This window comes from Saccoglossus kowalevskii, chromosome 12 (genome assembly GCF_978046115.1).
Source record: "Saccoglossus kowalevskii chromosome 12, keSacKowa6.1, whole genome shotgun sequence".
Taxonomy (NCBI): domain Eukaryota; kingdom Metazoa; phylum Hemichordata; class Enteropneusta; family Harrimaniidae; genus Saccoglossus; species Saccoglossus kowalevskii.
Window position 1 is genome coordinate 22,555,949 of NC_140652.1, and position 13,587 is coordinate 22,569,535.

The 13,587-nt window shown below is 37.6% G+C and overlaps 1 protein-coding gene across 1 annotated transcript; it reads left to right on the plus strand.

The window, feature by feature from the left end:
• Positions 1–5,369: 5,369 nt before the first annotated feature.
• Positions 5,370–8,038, plus strand: LOC144361490 (histamine N-methyltransferase-like). Its single transcript, XM_085505968.1, has 3 exons — positions 5,370–5,556; positions 6,352–6,553; positions 7,939–8,038. The coding sequence occupies exons 1-3, from the start codon at positions 5,370–5,372 to the stop codon at positions 8,036–8,038; spliced, it is 489 nt and encodes a 162-aa protein (XP_085362094.1).
• Positions 8,039–13,587: the final 5,549 nt, after the last annotated feature.

The following is a 13,587-nucleotide window of genomic DNA, read 5'->3' on the forward strand; positions in this document are numbered from 1 at the left end:
GCCCAGACAGACCCAAAACAACACAGACCAGTGAAAATGATCTTCAAAAGTCCAGAAAAAGATGGGATCATGGCAGGAGAGATAGTACAGCAGTCAGAGGTGGCAGAGGAGGCGGCAGAGTTGGAACAAGATGAGGAAGAAGAGGAGGAATCAGAAAAGTCTGAAGAACAGATTATTAGGCCCCAGGGTGGAGGGTCTTGATAGGTAGACTGAGAAGACATGTACATGACATGTAAGCTTACCATGTGTTTTTATTATTGCAGAATAGAAGATAAAGCCTCAGAATACAAGATATATATCACTACTATACACAATTATACGTTTGTAGAGCCCCTGCAGTACTGTGTTTTGCAGGTAATTAGATGTCATAATGTAGAGCCTAACCAAAAATATATGCATTCTGTCAGAGCCACTGTGAAGCTACTTGGTACATGGGGCAGGCAAATATGATATATTTGTAGTATCAGTTATCTGAAAGTTGTCCCATGGTAGTTACAGCCAGCCAAACAGCATATTTTAGTAGTTGGTGAAAACCCCTCATGCATCCTATGGTATTCACGGTCAGCCAAGTAGTTTATTTAAGTAGTTGTCAAACACTCACAGCTACCCAAGCTGTAATTTATGGTAGTACAGGCTATCCAGATGTAGCACTACAATAGTTAGGGGCAACCAAGTGTAATGTTCCTGCAGTATCAGTTTACCACAGGTAATTAAAAAGCAATTAACCTTGTCACCCAAGCTGCATTTTTTATGTCGGGCAGGAGCCTGCAAAACCACTCGGGCATATCACGGACTATTGATTAATTAATTAACACGAATGGCACGAAATCAAAGGCCATATTATGAAGCCGAGTCAGACAGTGAGCTTAATCCGATGAAGGATATTGACAGCCAAGTTTGCACAACACCAGAAAAAATAGTGTGTCGGCTGAAAACCTTTGCCACCACGTTTGTGATTTTCACATTCCCCGGAATCAGACCAGCTGGAAACTGGTAGGGGTCATGGGGATTTCTAGATCTTAACAGTCTTAATACAGAACAGTCGAGGCGAGCTCTCCGTGCTCGAAGTGGGAGATGCTATTGGAGGCAGCAACGCCTGTTTGTTTCACTTTACACAGCAATCAAAGCAAATGTTGTTTTTGAAATAACATTTGAATTACACTAAAACAAGCAATTAGAGAATACGTTATTCATGTTTTACAATGTAAATGTGTCTGAGATCGAGTCGGCTCAACCGGCGATTGCTGACCATTGGAATCACCAACTACATTGCTAACAAGTGCAAATTATAGCTTTATATTATCTATAACATAGAACCATGAAATGTGGTGTTTACAAGCTTCTCATCACATCTACTAGTTTTTGTCTGTCTGTATGTCTGCCATTTTCAAGCATTTCAATATTAGCACAAGCCAGTCTAAATAGTAAGACTTGCTTAAGTGAATTTAACAAACATTTGGGCATGGCGGCTATGTCATGTAATCACATCTATTGTTAATGATTAAAGAACACAGGCCTCAGGCAGGTGAGCCATGTAAAGACTAATTAACCTAGCCATTATGTCAGCAAACCATTGTATACATTTTCAATTGAAGTGCTTCTCGTATGGAGTTGCATAGGTCATGTGAATAATTTTGTGACAAGTATTTTGTCTCTTTATTCACATTGAATAAATGCTCTTTGCTTACAAGATTCCCAAGGTCTGACCGAGTTGCTTGCTTCCATGAATTCATGCATTCATTTATTCATTCATTCATGCATTCATTGCTCATCACACTTTCATCATGCATTCATCCATTCGGAATGGATCCATTCATTCAGTCCCAATTCATTCGTCACTCATTCATTCATTCATTCATTCATTCATTCATTCATTCATCGCAAGTCATGTACTTTTGGACTTAATTATTATTATATGCACTGATTCGAATTCAGCGGTAGGTAATATTTTCCACAATTTAGTGTATTTGAATCTACCTGAAAAGTTATCTGGAAGTGGGTCGTGTCCCCTTTGATTTAGTATGTATTATTCGGGTGATGAATGAACAGATTTCATGGCAGATAATAATTGACCCACTAGACTGTAACGTTGTGGTATTTAAAACTGAGACAGCATGATTCCAGTGGGGGTTACTGCCCGAGATTGTCCATGCCTTTGCAAGACGCTGGGCAGATTCACATACTATCATAGCCAAACCCAACGTTCAAGTAACGTCGCGTAACAAACATTCCTACACACACACACACACACACACACACACACACACACACACACACACACACACACACGCACGCACACACACACACATACACACATACTGGTTCGTCCTATACATCTATACCTTCAACTTTGCCGACCTTGGATTATGTACAGTGTGTGATTTTGCAAACTCATCATTTTATCTGCAGGTGGTAAAAGTATTGAGTATAATTAGATGTTTGGATTAATATTTTACACGACTTCGAATAATAAGTGAACGATCAATGAGACATGGCTATGTCAGGTCTCTTAGAAAGCGAAGTTACAAATAGTATACCTCCGGAAGTTGACCCATTGAATACTAAATAACAGAACTTGTCATTAAAGCAACTGAGATGTTCATCGTGTGGATTTGCTAATGTGAAGGAAAAAAACAGTTCGCGGTTGTAACATATATTTGTAGACACACTGAATACAAAACTCGCTGCTTTTATGACTCTCAAGATAACTGTCTAATAGTTTGAGTACTTTACATTGTACCACAGAACCGAGGGTTATACAGCTGATGGATATAATCTTAAATGGGTTAGCTTACACTGTCTATTCATTTGTTCATTGTATATTTATGGGAATGGACATTTTGAGGTGGTCTTGAATTGATAACAGAAATAAGCAAATATCCTTGTGATGTACATAAAACATGTAATTATGAACAGAATTAAGTATTATCATGATATAAAATGATAACAGTCCACAATCAGAAGTAGGTTTCATCGCCCAAAGTTTGACGCATTTGACACTACACGAACAGATATGTAAAAATGGGTTGTGTCTGAGTATTTGCAATTCAGGTGATGAATGAATGAGGTCGATAATAATTGACCCAATAGACTGTAACCTCGTGGCATTTGAGCGTGATTATAGTGGAGTTGTTGACTGAGATTGTGTAAACGAAGGAAGTAAACGTTTTTTGTCCGACCCTGAAATCTGGTGAGTAAATCCACGTACTGGCATAGCCAAACCCAAAGTTCGGAAAGCCTGGCGTTACGGTGGCGAGTTTAGAGCTTTGATGCATCAATCCGTGAATGCTAGTCACTGGCTATGTGAAATTCACACCCAATCAACCTTACACTGCGTTGTGACGATTTGACGATACGCCGGGAAACGTCAGGGAGCAAACATCCTTTTCAGTTTTCAGTTATTATGATTTACTTGTAACTTTATAATACTTGTTATTCTCCTGGCCAGTTTATTTATGTGATATTTCACGTTGTCGGTGCATGACCTTGTAGTATGTACAGTGTGTAATTCCGTAAACTCAATTTATTCTCAACATTGATGCGTGGTTATAAACACATTAGCGCTAAACTGTTGTAAGGGCAGTCGATACTGATAGAGGTAACAGCACACCATAAATCTACCTGAACCTTATAAACTATGGTATTACCATTCATACACGGTGTTGTATGTGTAGGATTTACTGGCGCGCATTTTTGTTTTCAATTGTATATGCATGTATTATTGGAAGGTACTTAGGGTATGGAATAACTTATAATACGTAACAACATCACAAGGAGGTTTATAATACTCACTCTAGTTCAGCACGTGTCGCAACTGCAATTGTCGTTTAGTCCTTCGCAGTCGAAAGGTTATCTAAATTATAGCAAAAATAAACAATATTTAGAAGTACGATATTTTGCCCTTGTGGTACATGAATATACTTGCCGAGGGGAATGAAATTTGTAATGGTATGTTTAGGCAGTCACTTATTTTGACTAAAACTAATTTGCATATCACCCATGCAATAATGTTTTGGTATTTTCACGGCCGATATGCAAATGAATATGGTATTTCCATTGGCTATCGAACTATTTTTATTTTGTAAACACACTTTCGTCTGCTGTTTTTGTGCATTTAAAATCATTCAGCAACATTTTAGCATGTTAGGTGTACGTTACATGGAATACTTCGATAGGGAGAACTTAATGTTGACAACCTTGAAACTGAGTTTTATAAACCTTGAAGGGCTCTCGGAAGACCCACCCGCAGTAAAATCAGCGATTACTATGGAGCTGCAACCATCAATTTAGAGATACAAGGAGGTGACTTTGCAGCGTTACTCAGTTCCAAATAAAGTTTACCAACGCCAAATGAGCAACGTTTTAACCGATAAGCAAGACTCATTCAATCCTCGACCAGCAAGCAACACCACAAAAGCTGTGGTGAAACTTTTAACTTTAACATAAACTGTGTATCATCGCCGTCGAGTTCAAGTTCTGGTACTGTCGTGGTTCCAACTAAACGTCCACGAGTTATTTATTCGGACAGTGACTCAAATTAGACGTCTGATTATTTAATTTTCACACAGACAGACGTGTTCTACACTGACATGCGTTGCTAGGGCGTAACACTACCTCGGAACTTATTAATTGGCAATAGGGTTCCCTGAACTAAATGCCATCCCTATTTGTTGCACGTCCTTTCTTTCATATGAAATAATCAAATATGGAACATGTGTAATAATAACAAAACCCCACACTCTCCCCATAGCTTTCGTTGCATATGGAAGTTATTTCCACTCGAGATGTTTCGCTCGTGAAAATACGGCCGCCTGATACACCGCATCACTCGTGAAAATAACTTCCATAAGCAACGAATACCACGAGGAAGAAGTGAAGTTCTGCCATATGATAATAAAAACTATAGACTCTCTGATACCCCTATTTAGCATGACATATGTGCTCATTCCAAGACTTTCCTACACTTGTCTTTGTCCTTCTATCGCCAATGGAGCTATAAATATATATGTATATATATTATGTTAATATACATATTCCATCAGCATGTTTAACTTTATAACTTGCTCCGAATGTTTGTTAATGGGCTCACAAAAAAAAAATGATTCCTTTGAATTATTTGAGTTTTACACTATAAAATAGAACCAAGATTTAAGTAATCTTGATTTGATATTGAACCAAAATCTTCACAGACTACTCTCCTACGGGAGAACAATGCAGTGTTTTGGTTGGCTACTACCGTGATTAACTGTGTTTTGTTTGTCGTATATTTTTTCCAAATTTGCTTGATATGCTTATGATGTCAAGTATTGTTTTTCAGAATGTAAGTCTTGATATTGTGTAATATCAATAACAACACTGTATCCAAAACTATGGCAACAACGTCAGATTACTTGCCCGACCATCCGGATGAATATCACCAAAGATTCCAAACTATTATGAATTACGGTTTGAGATTGAGAGAGCTTCGTTATAAGGAAGATTCGATAAACATTGTTGCCAAGTTACACCTAAAATCGTGCAACGATGTGCACGTTCTCTCTGTTGGATCTGGGAATGGTACGTTTCAATCTATGCCATGAAATGTGCATAATAAATAATCAACGAATTAATTTTAGAACAATTTCACTAGGTTAAGATCAGACTCCAAATAATAATATAGGACTTTGGAACTAAAAATGGAAATGTCGAATGTATTTGGATGCATGTTTGCATTTCACTTGTTTCTAATCCAGACCTGTGAATGTAAAAAAGTGCTCCAATTTCGTTAAGATTTCGTCCACAGCGATTCATGAGAAAGGAACTGTTAAAAGCGCCACCATCCGTCGTAAACTAAACCTCCAATTAGAATATTTATGTTTTTTATCTCTTCGGACTGAGATAAATGTATTTTGAACCTAATTTATATAAATTGTTAATTGGTTTAACAGGTGCTCTACATGCTGTTCATCTGAAAATTTCATCTTGCTATTCGACTTTCAAGTTCATTACCGATGGTTCACATGTCCGTCGCCAGTCCGAACTTTTGTATAATTACTTGAGTCCTAAACAATAAACACGAGCAAGTTGTGCATGAAAACATTTTTCTAAAAAAGGGTCCGAAATTGAAAGTGCAGTCTGTCACAATCACAAAACTATTCAAAACATCCAGATGACCTCTTATGATCGCCCATGAATCTTTTAGGTGTTTTAAGATATTTGTTATCACATTTGCACATGTTTCATTCATACCTCTTGACTGTTCATTACTACAAACTCAAATCTTGATTTTTGATTTTGTTATAATTATGATTAAAACAAAGTCAATGTCACTGAAATACAAATTAACCTTAGTAAATGTTTGTATATTATCAGGTGACGTTGATCTTCATTTCATTAATGCATTGGTGGACAAATATACTTCAATACATTACACCGTGGTAGAACCAGTATCTGATCCATTAGATGAATTTAAGAGGTTAATTGAATCTCGTGAAGATAAGTGGAATAGAGTTAACTTTAGTTTTCATGTTCAAGGAATTACCGAGTACCTTAAAGAAGGTGGCACAGCTGATAAGTATGACTTCATACATGCCTGTCATTCTTTGTATTTTTTTGGTGATACACTACACACAGTGCAGAGGGGGTCAGATGTTATGTTAATAACCATTGTTCATAATCGCTAACTTGGTTTTGTTCAAAACTGCACAAATCGCGAGTTTTCTGGTGATATCCGACAATTTCATGATCGAAAATGGCCAGCAGCCAGAATCAAGGGGGATTCGTACAGAGTTCTGGGTAAATCAAGTGCGCATACTCATTTTCAGCCAATCAGGCGTGCCGTAACAGCGAGTATTTCCTTGATTTACCCAGAACTCTATGCGAATCCCCCTTGATTCTGGCTGCTGGCCATTTTCGTTCATGAAATCGTCGGATATCATCAGAAAACGCGGGATTTGTGCAGTTCTGAATAAAACCAAGTGAGCGATTATGAACAATGGTTATTAACGTAACACCTGATCCCCTCTAAAATTTTTGTTTCGCATTTTAAGGTAAGAAATCGACATTTGAAACCGACAGGGTGTCGATTTACTCGGTGCGGTGTTTCACAACTTGTTTATTTATATACGTATAGCGGATGATTTTTATTGAAAATTAGTATTTATTGATTTTCAGCCCCCAAGTGACTGTGCCTCTATGCTCCATGCGGTGTTGAAGTTTATCGGTAAATCGAACCTCTGTCAACAGAGACACATTTTCCCAATCAGCTATTTATTTCGGTACTGAAGTCAGAATGGCAATTTCAATGTTTAGCTACCATAATTTATCTCCATTATGAGCAGGAAAATAAATTACGGACCTCGATTGAGATGGATTTAACGGCGGCCATGTTTTTAAGGGATATGTGAAACAATATTAGGGAGGGGGTCAAATTCACGTAATCCTCAATTTTAATGATGTTGACTTAATAGTCATATTTTTTTTTTCAAAACTTCGGATATTATTTTATATATTTTAATACAACTACAATATGTTAATTAGTATGCAAATTAATATGCAAATTAGCAGCCAATCTGAGACAATGCAATCCAGTTCAAAGGAAATTTGATTACATGATCACTACCTCTGCTGATTAGTTTTTTTATGCACTTCTATCTCCTTTTATATTAAATGTATTTTTTTGTATTTTTCTCAATAGTTTTTTTTATTTCTTTTGATAGCTTGGCATCCATTTGGTTCAGCTCAAGTGGCTTTTTGCACATTCTTAATCCCGTAATTATTAATTTGAAAACTTTGTAGAGTGGAAACAGACTGTTGAATTAGTTCATCCTAGACTTTGGTAGAACATGTTTAAAATAGTATCTTTTTTAATTAAATCTAACAGCCAATGGGAGCACATTTGCTACAATCTCTGCTTACTTTGGGCTAAATGTTTTTGTTTGTTTTTTGTGTTTTTTTCAGGTGCATAGCCAGATTTTTCTTCTCAGAAAGCAAAACCACTGGAACTGCATGTATTACAAAAACATACCGGTACTATTCACTGCGTGTCCGAGAACTTTGAGAAGTTCTGTCAACCAAAGCATAAATATGTGTTTCTCTCTACATACAATTTTACATGATTTGTTAATATTAATGTTTGATAATGAAAACTTGATAATATTTTTATGGATTTTTGCACTTTATTTGTATCATTGTCGTATGAGAAGTAATCTTGTCCTTTTTAGAGATATTGAAACTAATCCAGGGCCACAAACTAGTTTATCCAAACAGACACAACACTGACATATTTGCAGATCTGATTTGTATACTTCCTTGTCATTTTACCTGTTGTACTGGTTTGGTGCTATCTGGTTTCCTTGCTGAGAATAATGTTGACCTGGATGGAGAGTGCTATAAACTTGAAAATGCCATAGAAATCACGTTTGCCAATTTATGTCCATGCAACTTTAGAATGACAACTAGCAAAGGCAGTGTCATTCATGACTTGTTTAATAAAGATTTAATAGGCAGATAATTTGCATAATAGTCACCACCCATAGCAAATATAAACAGTCTCTTGCATTCAGTACAAGCACAGTCCCTTCACATACGGGCTCCACTTCTTGGAAGAATAAATATGTGGAGTCGTTAATATGGAATAATCCGCCACGGTCTTGCATATTCAGCCAACCTTTTGTCTGTGCCATACTTCCACCTCGGCACTCGTTTCCCGCATTCCCTTGATTATATCCATGTACTCTGATGTGTTTTGCTTCTTCTTTAGTTTATGCATAATTTTGGAGGGTGGTAACCCAGCTAAATACCGAAGTGCCTGTTTTTCTTCGGGACTAAGAGTAAACTCAGTGACTTGATCGTCTTGATCGATCTAAATGTTGGTGCCACTCAATACTTCTAATTTAACAGCCTTATTCAGTCTTTTGTTCATAACATTCACAGTTAAGTTGCATATAGAGGAGATGATATACCATATCTCAAATTGAAATGGACTGAAAACAATTTATATGGTGTCTGATGGTGTACTTTTATTATCCTGAAATGTGTTACAAATCTGGGTTTTAATTTTTTGAAATTTTAAATAACTATTTAATTAACTTCAAATGATGTTTTCATGTTATAATATTTCTATGATTGTAAATAATCAACTAGTAAACATTGTCATCAGATTTATGACCAACTTTCTCTAAAAAAATCGAGTAGGCTTCTACTTCAATGCATTCTGTATACTTATATTTACCATTTGTTGTAATTACCACTAAAACCACCATTATAAATGATTAAAATGTATCTGTACCTGTTCTTTTCTTTCCTGATTTTTGTGTTAAGTGAGTCTTGGCCCTGACTTGCTGTGATGAAAGATAGTTTGCTGCAAATGGGAATAATACAAAACATGCCAGTCATATTAATTGAAACCCTTAAATTATTGTATGGCATCCGTATTTTGAAGAACAATGACAACTGTTGGAATTTTGCATGCATTCTACTCGAGCAGCATTGACATACAGAGAAGGTATGTAGTAGAAGAAGTCCCGGACTTTGTCTATGGAGGTACGCAGGACTGTGGTGGGAGACATCTATCAACCGAACGCGCCACCGTACACACATCACTGTACGCAGGTCTTACCACTGGTTTACAAAGCATACGTTTGGCTGATTTGCAATATCTTTAATAAACGAATGTTAGGTAGGTGCAGGAATGAACCTTTAATGTTATGTATGCACTGTATTCTGTAACGCGTGATTTCAACACAATGTTTGGTTTGGTGATTGTGCTTGGCAAACTTAGCCCACCCATTGGGGACGTTGAAATAGGATTTGACAGTGGAATCAGCACTCGATGCCATGGCGATGCTTTCTAGCATGGTAATCAGACGTACGATCTCGGGGTCTTTCATTTTCCTCATCCCTATCCACACACCCGATTAGAATGTGTGCAGGAAAAACATAGTAAATAGATATCGTAAGGAAAATTTGCAGCCAATTACTATGGTCCGTCTTAGATCACTAAAGCCTAACACTACTATATATATACAATACTGTGATTTAATAGGCTACTATGGATGCTCATGAACACTAAAGCATTTACATAATGTGATTTGATGGGATACTATAGACACCTATGATCACTAGAGCCGAGCAATAACTTCTATGTCATTTGAAATGTATAACAACAAACCTATTGAAGACTCCACTCGTTACTGGAGTGACGTGACAGCGTCATTTTTATTGTACAATACATTGGTATGAATAAAAGTGGTCACTAATGATGGACACACTTTCTCCCTAGCTCGTTTATAATTGATAAAAGCCGTTAATCTAGACTAGAGCACGACATCAGGTATTCCAATGACCAGTTAAAATCAATGCAAAGTACGATTATTCAAAAATATAATGGTTTACCTCAAAAAAACTTTGTTGTTTCCAAACACAGAAACAAATGTGCTCTCATAAACTGGGATGTCCAACAAATCAGATACATATTGGCAAAGTGAACCCTGTCTGGGCAAATAAATGGTCAAAAATAGGCAGATCGCCACAAAGGGATTACTGAGACGCCCTAACCTTGCATATTTATACATGCTTGAAGCAAATGTAAACTTGCTTACTCCTGGGTAAATGCATCAACTGCCTCGGTATTAGGGCATCAAAAACGAGAATTAAATCTTATGCACTTTCCGTTATTTGACGATGCTGATCTATCAACTTCGAACAGACTCTACTTACCTTCCTCAAAGTGGAAAAGGCTAGATTGATTGACCAATTATCAGGGGGAAATCTCTCCTCTGGGGTTCTCCACACGTGTAAGGGGGGAAACTCGTCTCGGCTCTATATCTCGTCCCCTTGAGGTACGGGATCGGGAAAGTCACTTAAACTTTACAGTCAAATAGACGCACACAACAAAATACGTTCAACTCTTGTCTTAGTCGGTCAGTCGAGCACTCTATAAGACACGGCGCCCTGGGGAAAAGTCCCCAAGACTATCACAAGGCTGACTCAAGACTCTCCTAGACTGCGTCAAGACTCGCCCCAAGACTCTCCAGGACTAGACTGCGTCTGTTTTTGTGTACTGGCCAAGGCCAACTAAAAACTCTTTATTCATTTTCAAAACCTTACCCAATTACAAAGCAGTAAAAAGACTCTAGGGCGTGGCCTTCAATCATACAGCCAATCACACTAAGTACTGAATACGTCATATCTTTTGATTAATCGTTCACTATATTAATAATTGCGAATACTAACTGTCAGAAATAGTAGTCCGAATAGCGACGGTTATCTCGTAATTTGTTCCAAATCACTGAGCCAATTTCCATGCAGGACCTTGCATAGGCCTAAACGATGACAGACATAACACAGCAATTCGCTAGTAATCAGCTAATTAAGTCGATCAACAGATACGCAAAAACAAATTCATCACACATTCCTACACTCAAACTGAGCCATGCCTCCTGGAACAACAAGTTCATAAATCAAAGATACCGTCCTCTACTCATCACTCGTCATACGGGTTAAATACAATACTAATAAAAGATATAAATCAAAAGAATAAAACACACTGATTAAGTACAATGATAAGTATAAAGTCTAAATATCAACGGTTATGAATCAAAAAACAAGGGAAAGGCTACCAATCGACTCACTTTTCTCAAAACTGTCTGCTGAGGTAATCCTTCGCTGCACTGTCTCTCGTTACTAAGGTTACAATCTTTATATCAAAAGGTCAAAAAAACCAAGGCGTGGCGGTGTAACCAAGCGATTAGCCAATCGCTGCAGTCGATAGCATGATCACATGATTACCAGCGATGCGTCTCTCAGTTAAAGCATTGCAAAGCGGTAACTATTAAACAATGAATAAACGAGCTATTAATCAAACTCCTGTCATATACGCTTATAAACATCAACTGAACTCAAAAGTCGTTAATCTAAACAAAAGTCATATGGCATGGAAACGGAATGCAAAGACAAATTCGCTTTCATAACACATTACTCCTCTGGCAAAAAAGACGGGGAAAAGCTAAAACGATAGACACTACTAAGTTACATATAATCCTGTCAATCATGAACAAAAGGTTGCGTTATTAAATAATAAGTATATAAGCGCACCATCTCTCATCTCAAAAAGATATCAAAAAACGTTACAAAGGTGCTCTCAACTCAAAAAACATCAGAAGTATTCCGAAACAACACGTAAACAAAAACAACTCTTAAAATGTCGATATCCCTGTACATCGACAAATCTCAAAACTCTTAAAAACAGGTGGAGGCATCATTCCTCCCATCATATTCTGTACTCATAAACTCATTAAAACACCATACAACTTCACAAAACTCATAAAACTGTGTTGCAAATACTTGTCCACTGAAACGTGCTTAAATCGTTATAAAGGACCTCGCACGTCACTAAATATCAGTTCAAAAAGAAAGATCTGGGCGCTTACATAACATACAATTCAATATCACACAAAAACTGTAAAAACGATAGGAAAAGCAAGCAATACATTACATACTGAACAATAGTGTTGGGATTCTGGAAAAGAGGTCAACGTCCTTGAGTTACACAGTGTCAGTTACAGTGTCTAACGAGTGGTTCTCTACACATGACAATACACAAATAGCTAAAGTTCTAATTCAAAGTCTATATAGTCTTCTCCTTTCGTCGCATTAGTCCGGGGTCGTTCTTTCTTCAACTTGTCTTTAATGTTGCTCAATTCTTGATTATACAGTCCTATTCGATACTCATCCTTTCGAAGGGCTCCGAAGTCTTCATCTCTTCAGCGTTGTTCATTGGTGTCGTTTGGGTGAAGCCGTTAGTCGTCAAGCGCAGTTTCCGAGTCGTCTCTGCCATCGAGCTGTTAGTTCGGTTCACAAGAAAGACACACCTTCGCCATTTCACAGTTATTCACAGGATGTCAATGTGTGTTAAACACCTGCCCGGGATCTCCACTCACGTATCAGGGGAAATCTCTCCTCTGGGGTTCTCCACACGTGTAAGGGGGGAAACTCGTCTCGGCTCTATATCTCGTCCCCTTGAGGTACGGGATCGGGAAAGTCACTTAAACTTTACAGTCAAATAGACGCACACAACAAAATACGTTCAACTCTTGTCTTAGTTGGTCAGTCGAGCACTCTATAAGACACGGCGCCCTGGGGAAAAGTCCCCAAGACTATCACAAGGCTGACTCAAGACTCACCTAGACTGCGTCAAGACTCGCCCCAAGACTCTCCAGGACTAGACTGCGTCTGTCTTCCTGTACTCGTCAAGGCCAATTAAAAACTCTTTATTCGATTTCAAAACCTTAACCAATTACAAAGCAGTAAAAAGACTCTATGGCGTGGCCTTCAATCATAAAGCCAATCACACTAAGTACTGAATACGTCATATCTTTTGATTAATCGTTCACTATATTAATAATTGCGAATACTAACTGTCAGGAATAGTAGTCCGAATAGCGAATTTATCTCGTAATTAGTTCCAAATCACTGAGCCAATTTCCGTGCAGGACCACGCATAGGCCTAAACGATGACAGACATAACACAGCAATTCGCTAGTAATCAGCTAATTAAGTCGATCAACAGATACGCAAAAACAAATTCATCACACAATTATCAACATC

Bases quoted from the DNA above. Each gene is read 5' to 3' on its own strand.
- LOC144361490 (XM_085505968.1), top strand. From the start codon at position 5,370: ATGGCAACAACGTCAGATTACTTGCCCGACCATCCGGATGAATATCAC. The intron at 5,557-6,351 runs GTACGTTTCAAT...GTATATTATCAG, and splicing joins CTCTGTTGGATCTGGGAATG to GTGACGTTGATCTTCATTTC. The intron at 6,554-7,938 runs GTATGACTTCAT...TGTTTTTTTCAG, and splicing joins GAAGGTGGCACAGCTGATAA to GTGCATAGCCAGATTTTTCT.